The 15,714-nt window shown below is 44.4% G+C and overlaps 1 protein-coding gene across 1 annotated transcript in view; it reads right to left on the bottom strand.

Annotated features, from left to right (window-relative positions):
- ZNF831 (zinc finger protein 831) overlaps positions 1-15,714 on the bottom strand; it is a 64,161-nt gene that overhangs the window by 34,741 nt on the left and 13,706 nt on the right. The window contains exon 3 of the mRNA XM_063088227.1: positions 8,363-8,511. Within this exon, the coding sequence (XP_062944297.1) occupies positions 8,363-8,511 (149 nt within the window). The remainder of the gene's footprint in view (positions 1-8,362; positions 8,512-15,714) is intronic.

Here is a 15,714-nt window from a genome sequence, read left to right as displayed (position 1 = left end):
CACCAGATTTATCATCTGGGTGGCTCTGGGCAAGTCACCAGACACTACGCTGAGCCTCAGTTTCTCCATTGGCAAGATGAAGATAAAAATCATTCATCACAAATTTGTTCAAGGGATTAAATGTGGATGAGCTTCCTAAATTAAAATGCCTCCTGAGTTTAGTTATTGAGAAAGTTTCCTAAAATCTCCCTTGGAAATATAGCCCCAAACTTCACAGTGTTTACTGTGATAAGCCATGCCAGCTGCAGGAAATTGCAAAACCATAAACTCGATGTAGCTCTTATCGTTCAATAAAACATCTCCCTCAATCAATATGACTTCAGATGTGTCATCCGGGCACAGGGCCACGCTCAGATCCTCTTCAGTGTTCCAATTTTAGTCTGTGTACTGGCAGAAGCAGCGCAGACTTCCAATGTGCCTAGCAAAAGCCAGAATAATTAACCTCAACCACATAATGTTCTACATTCAGTTCCACAAAATGCGTTTCTAAGGAAATGTATAAGAGTACTCTTTATACCACGGAATGTTTTAATGTATCCCAGCATCAGAAGAAATAGAACAGGTCTCAGTTAATGGAATGGGTTCTTTAATACAAGGGATTTCAACATAAAAAACAAAAAACAAAAAAAGCTGATATATCATCAGCTACAAAGAGATGTGCATATAAACACAAAAACAGGGCAGCCCTAATTATGAGATTCTTTTTGCAGCCCAGGGCAATAAATGGGATATTAGGAGAATGAAGATAAGGCTGTATGCTGATGGGCTTTAAGCTCACAGAGAATAGAATGTCCCACTTGAAATACAAACAAAATTCAATGATGTTGTGTTCATCCTCATGGCTCCCACGTTCTGAAAAGAAAAGTATTCATTTCAGAGCAGTGACCTCCTCAGGAAAAATGGATCAGGAATTGTGTAACCACAACAAAAGAGAACCGTTCATGGCTTTCACTCAGGTGTTTTTGCCCCTTTGTATGGACACGTGAGTTTTTCAATCACTTTTTCTAATGACAAACTAACACAGAACGTGTGAGTGATACATTCACGCATGCACCTGCAAAGCTGTTTTTCTTAACTGAGACCCTAACTTGAGAAATACACAGTGGAAAGAGCATTTTCATGGCAAGATTTGCTGGTGAACATCCCCTTGGGCTGGAAGAGATAGTGTCTGGCTGACTGGCACCCACTGGCTCCGTTTGGCATGGTTAAACTGCCCCCAATTCCTAAGCTGGTATTACAAAGACTTAGGTATTCCAGGTGAGATGAGAAACTGCAGTAGAGTCCATCACACGTGCATCTAACCTGCACCCTGACTTCTAAAGCTCACCCTCCCCTGACCTAAGGAGACACAACTCCATTATCTTGCTTAATCCCCACCACAACCAACCTATCCATTAAGATGTCATAGCAGTTTAAGAGGCTTAATGCTGAAACCAAATGGCGCACACCACGCAGCAAAGCAGGGACACTTGAGAATTTTTCACACCCCTCGTCAGTGGGAGGATTTGTTGCTTATCTTCAAAGCAGCTGATGGATGGATGGCCTTTTCTCTTTCCTTCTTTTATCTCAGCAGTGCTCAAACATATTGTGGGTGAGAATTTCTGTTCAGAGTTGTATACACAGATCACACCTTTATGATGGATTTACAGGATTTTCAAGGATAATTTTGACTATAGGTGATTTTGCCTTAGGGGCTGGCTTTGGAAAGGAGCCTCACTGCCCTCTAAAACATGGTCCTCCTATTGGATGGGAGAGGACTTCCAGTTAAAAGACATTGAAGTGATATTCTCAGGTTCACAGTCTGTACTTTTATTCTCCCAGAGCTTAAAACTGAGATGACATTGGATGATCCTTAAGGCTGAAGATGGTGATTCCATGAAATTAAATTATTTAGGTAAGTCCACTGTCATCCATCTAGACACCCAGAAGATTCTTTCATTACTGAACCAACTTGAAAGCACAATCAGAAACAAAATCTTCAAGTTGCATGCTTTTTCTTGTTTATTCTCAAAGAAGAGCTGGGGACTAGTTTTTGATTGTCCTTTCAGCTGAGGCTGAACTTCAAGGAAGCTCAAGACAAAGAGACTTATGTTTGTGTAACTGTTCATTCAACAAACACTTACTGGGCACCTGCTACTATGCTAGGCACCTGCAGGCAAAGGGCGAGGAGATGACTTACAGCTTGGCACACAGGGTGCTTATTAACTGAGATCATTGCTATTGGGGAAAGGCCACCAAAAATGTATTCATTTGCAATGGGGACCAAAATTTCACAGTAAATAGAGAGGGAGAATTAAGGACTTGGAGAATTTGTCTTGAAAAACAATGAAGCCAAAAGTTGTGAAAATAAGCTAAGCCCACAAAGATAAAATAAAAATAAACCTTCAGTTTAGAGGTTATAATGGCAAGGTATGAGCTAATTGTTAAAATCAAAAAGTTAAATCAAGCAGTGATGAGGACAGAGGGTGCTTTATACAAGTTGCGGGGTGGACGACAGTTCCCTACATCGCATTTACATTCACAGCAAGATCATCGAGAGGGATTTTTCCCCCCCCAAAAAACTCTTCATCAGTTTCTCCAAGGGCTTCTCTTAAGCCTCCGACACTCAAGCCACTCTCCTGCAGTTATCATGCTTGTCAGTTTTCTTCTGTTCATCACCTACTCTGATTCTGCCAGTGGGTGTGAATCAGGCAAGTTTCCAATAGTCACTTCCATCAACTTCATGAAATTCTACATCTTAAGCATGATTTGTGATTCCACTTGGCAATCAATTTATATTATACTGTGAAAACTAACCTCAAGGACATGGATGGATGCTATGGACAATGGGGGAAGGGGGGGTTGAATGAGTTCTAAAGATACCAATAGCCCATTTATTAGGGAAGGTTCTCATGCTCCTAGCCAACTTCATTATGACAGTGTCCCATAAAAAACATTTCGGTTATAAGGCAGATTCTTGCTTTCCTTGGGATATTCAATGACTTGATATCTAAGAACCTTTTTTTAACCCATCCCTTCAATGAGGAAGCTCAAGTCTATAAGGTTAAATCGAATAACACCCCTTAGCCCTGATCCTAGAGTGACTGTGGATGAGGAAGGAATTTCTTTGAACAGAGACACTCCCGCATATTCATAGCCACGTTTAGCCGGGCGTATCTGGTTAGTCTATCTACTTAATATCTAAACAGAAAATTCTGGCTACCTCCACTGTCTTGCTGGAAACTTGGATGGAATGGGCTACTGGACTTAATTTTTTTAAAAAAGACTCAATTCTCAGGAGAGTGTCACAGGCTGCAATCAATGTAAAATCTTATAAATCAGGTCTTTATCCTTCATAACTCCTCTGGCCTTATACTTGCAGATGACTTCACTGCTAAGCCATCTGTTAATTAGGATGATTAGTTCCAAGCTATTGGAATAGTTTATAGGAGAAGGAAATTAAACATCTTTTTGAAAAAAATATTTTTTAAAAACATCCTCTCTCTCATCCTCCTAAGTTATTGACAGGAAGAGTCTCCAAAAAGTAAAGACATAAAATCAGTTATAACATCTTACTTCAGGCTCTGGATACAAGTGTTCTTGACTACTTATCTTTTAATGTTTTACTGATTCTAGTTAGCTTACAAGGATTAGGACCTAAGGTTTTTCTCTGCTTTTAATTGGGAAACTCCCCTCTCCCCTGCCAAAAGGCCATTCTCAATTTCTTTGTTGGATTTCATCAAGTTCCCCAAAGTTATAGCCCCTCAGGTCACCCAAAACAGATCACCCCACTATTGTCCCACCATGGAAAACAGGTTCTCTTCCCCCCCCAAAAAAACCACATCCACACACACTCACAGGCACACTCAGGCATGCACAGACACACACACACACACACAGAGGCAAGGTCAGCTCCTCACTGAGAACCCAGCTCTGATCTCTCCCTCCTGGACCCACCAGGTCAAAGGAGACTCATGAAAGTTGTTTGTAGATGGTGGACAACCAAGGCCCAGCTTTCAGATCCTTTGAAGTCACAGCACTTTGTTTTCCAACACCCTCAGAGTGCCTGTCACTCCACTATGAAATATTGATGTTGGCAAGTGGTGGTAATAAAATCCCCATGGCCCTTTGATTTCCAGGAGGTATTTATTTTAACTCACTCTTCCACCCTCTGACTTAATGGTGTCCATCACGATCTGTCGACCCCAGCTTGCTGGTTTGTCCTACCAGCCTTCCCCATTCCCTCTCTGACACTTCAATAAGAAACAGGTGGTGATTAATATTCCCTGGGCCAATGCATTGACCATGTCCTGCAGGCTCACACCTGCCCTTCAGTGGACATCCTCTACCTTCTTCCTAATTGCTGAGCAGGGAGGCCTTTGAAAACAGGCACCAGGGACCCAGGCCTCTGGCTCAACTTGCTGCTCAAATAATAAACATGAACACATAGACATTGGTCACCACTCCAGACTGTTGCCAGGGCATTATGGGGGCGGGGAGTCCTCAGGAGGAATTCGTACTATAGATGGACTCTCGCTTCTTATATTCAGGTTTTGTTTCTGTTTTTTCCCCATTGGGTCTGGTTCTGTCTACCATTCATGGGCACCCCCAGTTTGCTCTTGGGACTTTTAGTATGAAAAAGCAATGCAATGCTGATGTGGAGACAAATAGAGTACAAAAGTAGGACTTCCCCCAAATGGAGGGAGCCTCAGGATCTCTAGGGCTCCACCATTAGTCCATGAGGGTGGCTGCAGGACCTTCTCTGAGGTTGAGAGGTTTGAAAGGGAAGAAGAAGTGAAAGGACCATGAAAGGTCAGAGGCTTTACAACTGGTCTCTTGGCCCACACTGAGACCTCCCCAGGGTCACCACGAGCACACTGGGTACACATGCAAATTAGGAAGAGGTGCCCACTTCCACTGGAGTATTTTATTATCTGAGCATATAATAACTGGAGGATGTACAGAAAGGCGTCCCCTGGGGAAGAGGAGAGAGGAGAAGGTGTCCCTTGCTTTGGGCTGACATAGCTCCATGGCCAGAGTGTGAGACTGGACAGGCCAGATGGTGGCCGGATTTCCACTCTGATTGGCACAACCCACACAACCATACACGGAGGCCCTGCCCTGGCCCCATCCAGCCCGCCCGCTGCTGGGTCTCCTTCCTGAAGGGAAGCTAATGGGTCCCCTCATCATTGAGATTGAAGCTACCAGTGGCCACTTGGACAACTGTTCCTCAAAGTATGGAATATGTCCTGCTGGTGGTGGGTAAGCTGATTCTATTTTAATGATTTAGGTTTATGATGGAACTTTCCTGCAAAAACTGTTTACAAACAATGAGCCCAGATGGGGTGCTTACTGTACACTGAATATCCACGTGCATTGCTGCCTTTTTTGTTTAGGAACACATTTTAAGGTCACTTCTGTTGGTTCACAGATGAGGGAAAATTATAAAGGTCGTTGACGAGTGGCCCACAAGTCCTTACCCGCAGAGCCTGTGGATGCAACCTTACTTGGAAAAGGGGTCTTTGCAGAAATACTTAAATTAAAGCTTGAAAGACGAGCTTATCCTGGACTTACTGTGACCCAAAGTCCAATAACAAGCATCCTTATCAGAGAAAGGCAGAGGGAGATTTGACCCACAGTGACACAGAGAAGCCATATTAAGACATATGCAAAGGTCAGAGCTTTGCAGCCATAAACCAAGGAACTCCTGGAGCCACCAGAAGCTGGGAGAGGCAGGAAGGATCCTCCCCTAGAGCCTTGGGAGAAAGTGTGAGACTCATGACCTCCAGAACCGTAATAGCATACATTTTTGTTGTTTTATGCCACCAAATTCATGGCAATTTCTTATGGCAACACTAGGAAACTATAACAGCTGGCAACCACGTGGGAACACAGTCTTTGATAAGTATCCCACATCCACCCCCAGGTTCAACCTACACGTCAGCCCACCAAACTCCATCTCCCTCCCCAGACCCCTGCCTGGCCCTGAGCCTTTCCCCACCTAATTCCCAGTCCAGAAAGCCTCTGTTCTGTTCTCCCTACATCCAGATTTCCAGAATAAGCCCTATCGCTCCTAAGAAAATGTCCCCTTTGTGTTCCTTCCCAATGCTAGTGAGAGTGACTTCGTCCTCTACCGGGCAACAAAAATGCTTATTACCACATGTCCCACTCTCATTTGCATTCAGCGTACACCAGTTTTCATGCATGTATGCTTATTATGCTGAGTATAGAACAACAACCCACATTTATCGTCTGCTTTAGAGCTCACAAAGCATCAACTGCACAGAATAGTGGCCTTGATCCTCACATGGAGCCACGGAATCCATAAAACAAGTGCATCAGTATCCTAGCTGTACAGACAGGAGATTCCACCAGGGAAACTAACCTACCTACCCATGTCATTCCCAATGTGGTTTGAGCAAAGGGTGGACAGTTGGTCAGTCTGTTTGTCTGTCTTTGCCCTCTACCACATTTATCGGGAACAGGGATTATCTTTTTTTCTCCTTCCCTTGGGTGCATAGTACAGAGCCCAGGGATATAAACAGGGAAACTGACGTGAGTTTCCAAGAAAAGCTTGACTCAGCCATCTTTAAGGTGCTGGGAAATCTCCATCTTTTGGGACAGCTGGCAGAGTTCTGGTTGGTTCTGTTTGATTCCACCAGGGACCATTCAGAATCTCCTGCCCTTAGATAGCAGTGGTGCCAGCTCTCTACCAGAGCCTCAGCAGTTTCCGTGGAAACTATCATTGGAGTTACACCCCAACATAAAGGAAAATTCAAGAACTGGACTTGATAGGGACAAAGGGCGGGGGGGGGGGCAGCAGGATCAGTGAAAACAAGGAAGCACCATGATTCCCACAGGGGCTCACCTCCTGTGAGAACTCCCATGCCTCTGGAAGTCACCCCCCACCAACTCTTTCCTCCCAGATGTACTGAGTGATGTTCTGCTCTTCAGAGGGCAGCAGCCTAGACCTGGATTCTCAGCTGTGGGTTGTACATTGGAAAAGCTCTCTAGGAGAGAGAAGGGGAGCACGGAGGTGATGCTGATGCTACCTGCCATTGTCATAGGAAGGCCCAGTGATGAAGCTGAGAGTTGTATGGTATCCTCTGGCCCTCTGTATGGGGGGAGACTTCTCTCTTGGACTGGTGGTGCAAACCAGCATTTAGCCCTGAGATGCCCTCCATGGGGGGGTGATTTCACCTAGCACAGCCCAAAGGGCAATTCCATTGGATAAGGAGGAAAGTAATGGAGTCGAGAATGAAAGTCACAGAAAACACAGAACCCAAAGCCAAGTTGGGTTCTCTGGTAATTTTTCCAGCTACTCCCACCCCACTACATCTCGGCCACTCCCACATGGATCTTGGCCCTTGATGTTCCTTCACAAAAACAATCTTTTTCCTTCTACAACTGGCCATCCAACTGTAAGAGCAAACACCTACCTCACTTTAAATTATCTCTGAGAAACAAAAGACTAATCCTTGTCCTTGTCTACCATAGAAGGCTTTGGGGGTAGGGAGTGGAGGAAGGGAGGCATGCCAGTGCCATCTGCCTGTAGGGGGCGCTGGCACTACACAAAGGTGTAGGAGACGGTGCCCAAGCAAACTGCCCCCAGGACCAGAAACCTCAGACATCAGACAGGGCCAAGGGTCAGCCCTGGAGCCAAACAGACAACAATCAGCCACAGAAGGATGGTGATTCAGGCACCGCTGGCCAGATGGGGCCCTGCAGCCTTCACAGATGGTCTTCATTACTCCCAGCCAACACTCTCCGAGCAAGGCTAGGGCTGGGCTCATTACTTACTAAGGGGAAGAAAGGGAGGGGAAATTCAGGTCCAGAGAAGTACAGTGATTTTCCCTGGTTGCTCAGTGATTGCAGCTCAAAATAGCCCTTCTTCCAGGAATCAGCCTCCCTCCATTTCTCCCTTATTTATTTCAGAGCATGGCAAAGAGGGTGCCTCTTACCGCTTCCCACGCGAGCGATGCACCCTGCAGCTCCCACGTGACTACTCCTATTTCTCTCACGTTGACTCTCAAGCTCATCCAGTGGCCCATGCGAGCCTCACAATGGCCCTGCAGAAAGCACCAAGCGGACTTTCCTTTGAGAGATGGGCAAGTTCTGAGGCATGTTTTCCTGCCTAGCTCAGGGCCTGGCGCCATGTGGCCAGGGCTCAAGGGTGTCTATTCACTTCTCCATATTGGATTCTCCATCTTCTTGCCCCATGCCCACCCCTTTAGTTTCGAGTCATTTTGACTGTCTCACAGATGTCACACCTTTCTCATCCCTCATGTACCTGACCCTGCTGGACTGTGGGCTGGCTCCTGTACATCCTGCCTCCCCAGCGTCCAAGCTGGGGTCTGGATTTCGCCTCCAAGGACAGCATTACCTGCCATTTCTGAAGAAGACTGCCCAAGGGTCCTACATGGATCCAGCCCCTCAGATGGGGGTGGGCGGCAGCTTCTCAGCAGCCGGGATGGTCTGCGCCGTCTACTGGCCTTCAGCTGAACGCGTCTCTGCAAGAAGTTCCCTTTGTACCTGCAGGACAGAGAAGCACATATGTGTGAGTGACCTCAAGAGCACGTGCCCTGAGAAATCCAAAGGGTCCCTGTGGGGAACCTGGGAGAACCATGCCCTACCTCTGACCAGCTGGTCAGCTCTCAGCAAATGCTGACCCCTCCCAGCCTCCTCCCCCACCTCCTCCTGTGACAACAGCACCTAACTCAGGAGGTTGCTGTAGGTACTTAATAAGATCGTGCTTAGAAAATACTTCCTACACTGCTAAGTGCATAGCAAGTGCATAGTAAAGGCTGGTTGCTGCAATTAAACATTGAATTATATGGTCTTGACCACTTGCTCAACACATTGTCCAGTACAACTTTCTGCAATGACAGAAATGTTTATAATCTTCACTGACCAACACAGAAGCCGCTAACTAACCCCATGAGGATACTGAGCATTTGAAATACTGAGTGTGTCTGAGAAACTGAGTGTTACATTTTGTCTCATTTTTATGAATTTAAATAGCTGCATGCGGCTAGTGGCCACCATATTGGACAGCCAGGTCTAGAGGTCTTCACAGACTTTCTGTCTGGAGGAGATCTTCTGTGTCTTCAAATTTAGTTGTCTCCAAAACAAAGTATGCACATTCTGGAGGGAAGACATGACAGGGGTAGAGAAAGAAAAACATGAAAGCTTCTATTTATATTTATTTTCATACAGATGTTTGTATTTCTCTTTTCACATGCCCTTTGTAACACACACAATACATTAGCAGAGTAGAACGAATGTGTGTATCATTTTTAAACGAACAACTATCCATTTATTAGAGTGAAGGCTCAACATTTGTTACTGATAGGCATGTGCAATCAAAAGCAGACCAGCAACCTAGTCCAGCGCACCCATCCTGCAGCTGGAAGGACTGAGGTGAGGAACAGCTGCACCTGCCCTAAGCGCTTCTGAAAGATCTTTGCATGTTTCTAGCTACTTCGCCAAGCCATGAAGACTCCCTGCTCTTTACAAGCCTCAGTTTACAAGAATTCTACTCCCTCCCATGGCGCTCGCAGAATGGGCTGTGGAGGAAGGAGAGGCAAACTGTGTGGCCCTTTCCCTTTCTCATTTGCCACCGCCAGGATCCAGCCGCAGTCCCCTGATCTCCAGGGCTGCCTGCAGAATTTTAAGTGAGATCTGCAGAATGCCATGTCCTCCTGGGCGCTGGTTTTCCCTGGCAGCAACAATGTGAAAGTGACTTTTTTTCTCATCTTTTCTGAAGTCAGGGTTGGGGGGATGCTCCCCTCCTCCAGCGCCTCCTCCAGTTGCTTCCCCTGCCTGGGGCAGGAGCTGATATTCCCCTGGGGGCCCTGGCTTGTTCTTTGAAGCAGTCTTCCCTGCTTGTGAGACCACAGGTTCCAGAAAGAGCTGTCTGAGTCAGGCTGGGGAGCTGCAGGCTGCTAATCACAAACCCCTGAGCCAGTTGGGACTCTGGCAGGGCCCGGTGGAGAGTGATTTCAAAGTGCAGAGACCGAGGGAAGAAGAGAGGTAAGAGTGTGTGAAGAGGATTCTTCTGCAAGCCACGGCTCACCTTTGTTCCCAGTCAGCTGCTGCCTGCCACATGCTTGCAGGTGTTAAGAATGGCACAATTTGAACTACAGGGAGGTTTTGCTTTTGGATAATGAGTGAGCCAGAGACTCCACTCAATCAAAATAACAAGGAGATGGCTGGGAGGGTCCCAGCCCCTGAATTCAGGTCTCATCAACATGGAGTTTGGGCCCTTTGGCCCTAGGGGAGAGCCCTAGTGGACCTTGGCATTGTCTTCAAAATAATATTTTGTTTGGTCATGGGCAGTGTCTGTTTCTATCTCTCCTGGGTTCCCCCAGAACATTCTGTGTGCAGCCCCTCCTGGAGCAGCAGTATCCGGGGGACATCAGCCTGGGCTGGGCAGATTCTGCAAGCCTGTCCCCATTGCCAGTCACACAAGGCCGCTCAAGGGGCTGCAGATGCTGTGGTCCCCTGGCTGGATTGCCTTCCCCAGCTGCACATCTATGCCCGTGCATGCCCCGGCTGCTAGGTGATACACACACCCCCTTCTCAAGAGGATTGCTCTTGGCCGATGAGAGCTGGTCTTGCCTAAAGACACTTAGAGGAGTTTGCACACCTTCCCCCCAGGGGAAACTGAGCCACTGGCTGACTGTGGCAGGGTGTAACAGCTCAGCCCCTTCACCTCTGACAGGACAGTCTGTGGTGCAGTTCACGCTGCAGAGCTACCCACGGGCTCAGGTGGGTGGTGGACACTCTAATGCCACATCTTTGCTTAGTTCCTTCCGGGCTGTGGCCTGCTGCACCACCCCCAACCTCCTGCAAGCTCTCCCTCCGTAGATCACTTGTATAGGCATCCCCGTCTCAGACTCTGCTTCCAGCAAACCCATCCCCAGACACTCAACAGAAGCATCCCCTCCTCCTCTCCTCTCTCCCATTTGCCTATTTCTCCCCAGAACACTCAAGTCCATTTGAAAAACATCCTAAAATATGCACGTGTCCTTATAAATCTGTAGTGTTGCCTTGTGCACGGCATTGCACACAAAGTCCATTCTCATTTTATTTTTACTCAAGGCTATGTTTTAAGATCAATCTAGGTTTCTGTAGATATGTCCAATTTGCTGCTTTTAGCTGGCCTGTAGAGTGATTCACATTTTTAAATAAGCTGTCATTTAAAGTCCAGATTTTAAATCCAACTCCTACGCTCCATGCACCCTCTGCTCTCTTGGTCTCTCCTCTAACAGCCTACATCACGGACACTTTGTTAACAGGCCTCATGAAGATGAATCAGAAGAAAGCCTTCTGATACCATGTCAGCTCCAGCAGAGACACTTCAAGGCTGGTTGGCCAAGGTCATGAGCTCAGGGACATCAGTTTTGACTGGAGTCCAGTGGGAAGGTCATGAAGAGAGGTGGGGGGTGCCATTGTGGTCGTGTATCTGATGCTAACCAAAATCCACTGACCACCCTGCCTGCTCCAACCTTCCTCCCCTACATGTCCACTGCCCTTTTTATCAACCAAGTCTGAGGGAGGGAAGATAGATCCAAGGAGAGGGTCTTGTGGGCTCACACAGCCTGCCTCCCACCTGATCCTTCTGGGAAAATACTGTGTGGTCTGGGGTCCCTCACCTTCCACTCTTGACCCCACAGGGAATCACAAAGCACAGAGAAGTGGAGTGGAAGGAGGGGTGCCAGAGCCTTCAGTTCCCACTAAGCAGAACCTGGGACTGTGGTTAAAGCCCTGGTGCTGTGGCCAGTGTGACAAAGGGTCTCAGCCACGTGTAGCGGGGCCACATGTAGCCAGGCTATTTGAACTGAGGCCACATCTGTGGGTCTGTGTCTTGACCTGACTCTAGAGATTATGCTGCTATTACTGAGAGTGCTAGCTCATTGAATAAGTAAATTGTGTCATGACTAAAACGAACAGACACTCAGCTCAGACAGATAAACACCCATCTCATAAGGAAAGCCACTATCTTCTAATAGAATTACATTCTCAGAGCCCATGTTTCTCCTCCTCTCCTCTCCTCTCCCCCTCAAATGGCTAATGCACATCTTAGGCTTTAAAGAGCACCCCTCCATTACAAGCTCCAATATCTCCCTCACTTGTTCAGATTCAATTCACCCACAGCTTTGCAGCTCACTGTTCCATTTGTTGGAAGCTTCCTAGAACCCGTCTCTGAGTGTTTCATGCTTCATACAGCACTGTACACAGTTACAAATTAATCAATAAAATCCAATTCCATGGTCCGGTGCTTGCTTTGGACACGGCAGAGACGTAATTGGTGAGCAATCTGAATCTCTGCGCCTTTAGTTAATGTCAAGGCAATTAGGCATCCAAATATGAATTTTCTACATTTTTTCATTTCCTCTCTGATAATGGATTCTGCGTTTTCTAATTCCTGCCCTTTAACTCATGTAGTTTCATTAATGAAAACAGCCATTTTCATTACAGTGTGGTATTTGGAGTTGGCAAAAAAACAAAGAGATGGATAGAACAGAATGGATGCCCTGAAATAAACTCCAGGTGTAAATGGGAAGCTAAAAAATAGCACATAAGTGGGGGGAAATGGATTAATGCAGGGTTTGCAAGCTTTTTATGTAAAGATCCAGGTAATAAATATTTTAGACTTTGCAGGCCATGTACAATCTCTGTCACATATTCTTTTTCTTTATGTATGTATAACATTTTATAAATATAAAAACCATGCCTAGCTTATAGTAAAACAGGTCAAAAGCCATATTTGACCCATGGTCCATAGTTGTGTATATAAGCAAAAATAAAAATAAATCCTTCCATGTACATGAATATATATCACCATACAAGAAGGAAACATAAGAGAACATATTTGTATATTTGTGGCACTGGGAGATCGAGGGAAAGGAAAGATTTCTTAGACAAGACTAAAAAGTAAATCACAAAGGAAAAGTAGCTCCATTTGACTACATCAAAATTCTTAATGACAAAAGAATCACATGCAGGGTTAAAGAATAAGAATTTCATTTCCAACAGTACAGTGAACTAAATATTCTGATTGACTACCACCATACTCATACTGAAAACAACTAAAAATGCAGATTAAAATATAAAATTTTTAAAACATATTTAAACATATTGATGTTCTGATTGAAAGGCAAGAAATAGTTAAAAGTCAAAAACAAGTGAAAACTGAAGCCTGGTAAGATTGCTTTCATTCTGAGGGCATTTGCCAAACCAGGTGAGTTCCGTCTTCTATTGCCATGTTCTGATAAGATGCAGGGTGCAGGACCTCCACTCTTGCGTAAAGCTCAGACCTCAGAAGGCCATACCCTCTGTGAAGGTTAATTCCAGGTGTCAATGTGGTTAGATGAAGGAATGCTGAGAAACCTGGTAAAACTATCTTTTTAGGTGTGTACATGAAGTTGTTTCCAGCAGAGATTAGTATGAGAGTCTGAGTGGACTGGGTGAGAAAGACCCACCCTCAATGTGGGTGAGACCCATCCAATCCACTGGGGGTCTGGAGAGAAAAAGAGAGAGAAAAAACGTGTAGCTCTCTCTCTACCTGCTGGAGCTGGGACACACTCTTCTCTCCTGTCCATGGACATCAGAGCTTGAGACTCTTCAGCTTTGGGGTTCCAGGACTTACACCAAGGACACCATCAGCTTTCCTGGTTTTGAGACCTTTGGACTTGGACTGAGCCACACTACCGGCATCCAGTTTGCAGACAGCCTATCATGGGACTTTTCTTCGCAGTCACATGAGCTAATTACCCTAATAAATCCCTCTCATATAATTATAACATATCCTATTGATTCTGTCTCTCTGGAGAACCCTGACTAATACACTCTCAATATACGGGTGAATTAGAAATAAATACTATCCTATCCCCACCACCATAAAAAACAAAAAAACAAAAAACCTCCCAACTCAAATCTTATCACTGAGGGAAGGGGAAAATCCTCTCCTGTTCATTTCATGACAATAAGTCAACCTTCTTATAGGTTTGCAGCCTACATTGACAATATACAAGTGACCAATGACAGGAAAAAACCTAAAGCCAAGAATTTCATCTAAAGGGGTGTCCAGCGGGTGCTACCAAGGCATCTAGCAGAAGCAAAACAAATATTCATTAGGGAAATTCACCTTGAACCCATGTCCTAAAGTTCCAAAAATATCAACTCACAGTCAAAAATCCCAACACAAACAAGGAAACAAGTTACCATAAATGAGAGCTAATACACAAAACATACTCAGACACGCCAAGACTTTTTCTGTTGGCATGATCACATGCAAAATATTAAGTGTGTTTTTAAAAAGGTTGAAAATAAGAGTAAAGAGCAAGAGATTATACAAATAACCAAGCAGACTCAAAACATAACCAAATGGAACTTTTTAGAAATAAAACATATTATACATGAGCAATTCAATTTGAAACTCAGTAGACCAACGAAAGCAAGGAGATCGATTAAGAGGCCATTGTAACAGGCCAGGGACTGACCAAGATGGAATAACAGTAACTGGATTTACCATCCTAAATAAAACCTATGAAACAATGGTTTTCAGGACATTGGACATCAAGCAATGAAGACAGTCATCCCTAAGAGAAGAGGAACTGTTGAGGGGAGCCATACGATGTCCCACCTTATTGGTGCAGAAATTTTCCAGGTCTGGCACCATTTGTTGGAAAGACTATACTTTCCCCACTGAATTTCTTTTGAGCCTTTATCAAAAATCAATTGACCATATACGTGTAGTCTATTTCTGTACTCTATTCTGTTCCATTGGTCTATTTTTATATTTCTCTGCAAATATCACACCATCTTGAATACTTTAACTTTATAGTAAATCTTAAAAGTAAAATGGTGTAATCAACACAGTGTGGTATTTGCATCAATATAGACAAATAGGTCAACAAATGATGCTGCAACAATTAGATACGCACATGCAAAAATAAGAACTTTAATCCATACATCACACATATATAAAAATTAAGTAAAAATGGATATAAGCCTAAATGTAAAACCCAAAAGTATAAAACTTTAGAAAAAAACATGGAAGAAAATTTTTGCAGCTGTAGATAGGCACAGATTTTTTAGTTATGAAGCTAAAAGCACAATCAACAAAAGAAATAATAATAAATTGGATTTCATCAAAATTAAAGATAAAAGATACACCACAGACTGGAAGAAAATATTTGCAAATCACATATCTGATAAAAGCCTTATAACCAGAATATATAATGAGGTCTCAGAACTCAATAAAAAGAAAACAAACAACCCGTTTTTTTTAATGAGCAAAAGATCTGAACAGACACTTCACCAGAAAAGATATACAAATGGTAAACAGCACATGAAAAGATGTTCAATATCATCAGATATTGGAGGAATGCAAATTTAAACTATAATGAGATACCACTGCACAATTAAAATGACTAAAACTAAAAAGAATTATCATACTAAGTGTTGGCAAGGATGTGGAGAACCTGAAACTCTCACATACTGCTAGTGTAGATGTAAAATGATACAATCTCCTAGGAAAACAATTTGGCAGCTTCTTAAAAAGTGAATGATACATCTACCATATGATCTAACTATTCCCCTTCTAGGCATCTACCCAAGAGAATTTAAAGCATATGTCCAACAAAGACTTGCATATAAATACCTATAGTAGTTATGTCTGTAACAGCCCCACACTGAAACAACTAAATGTCTCCCAAGTGAGCGTAT

This window comes from Cynocephalus volans, chromosome 1 (assembly GCF_027409185.1).
Source record: "Cynocephalus volans isolate mCynVol1 chromosome 1, mCynVol1.pri, whole genome shotgun sequence".
NCBI classification, from domain to species: Eukaryota; Metazoa; Chordata; class Mammalia; order Dermoptera; family Cynocephalidae; genus Cynocephalus; species Cynocephalus volans.
Note: the sequence above shows the minus strand (reverse complement) of the source record. Positions and strands in the feature narration are given on the sequence as shown.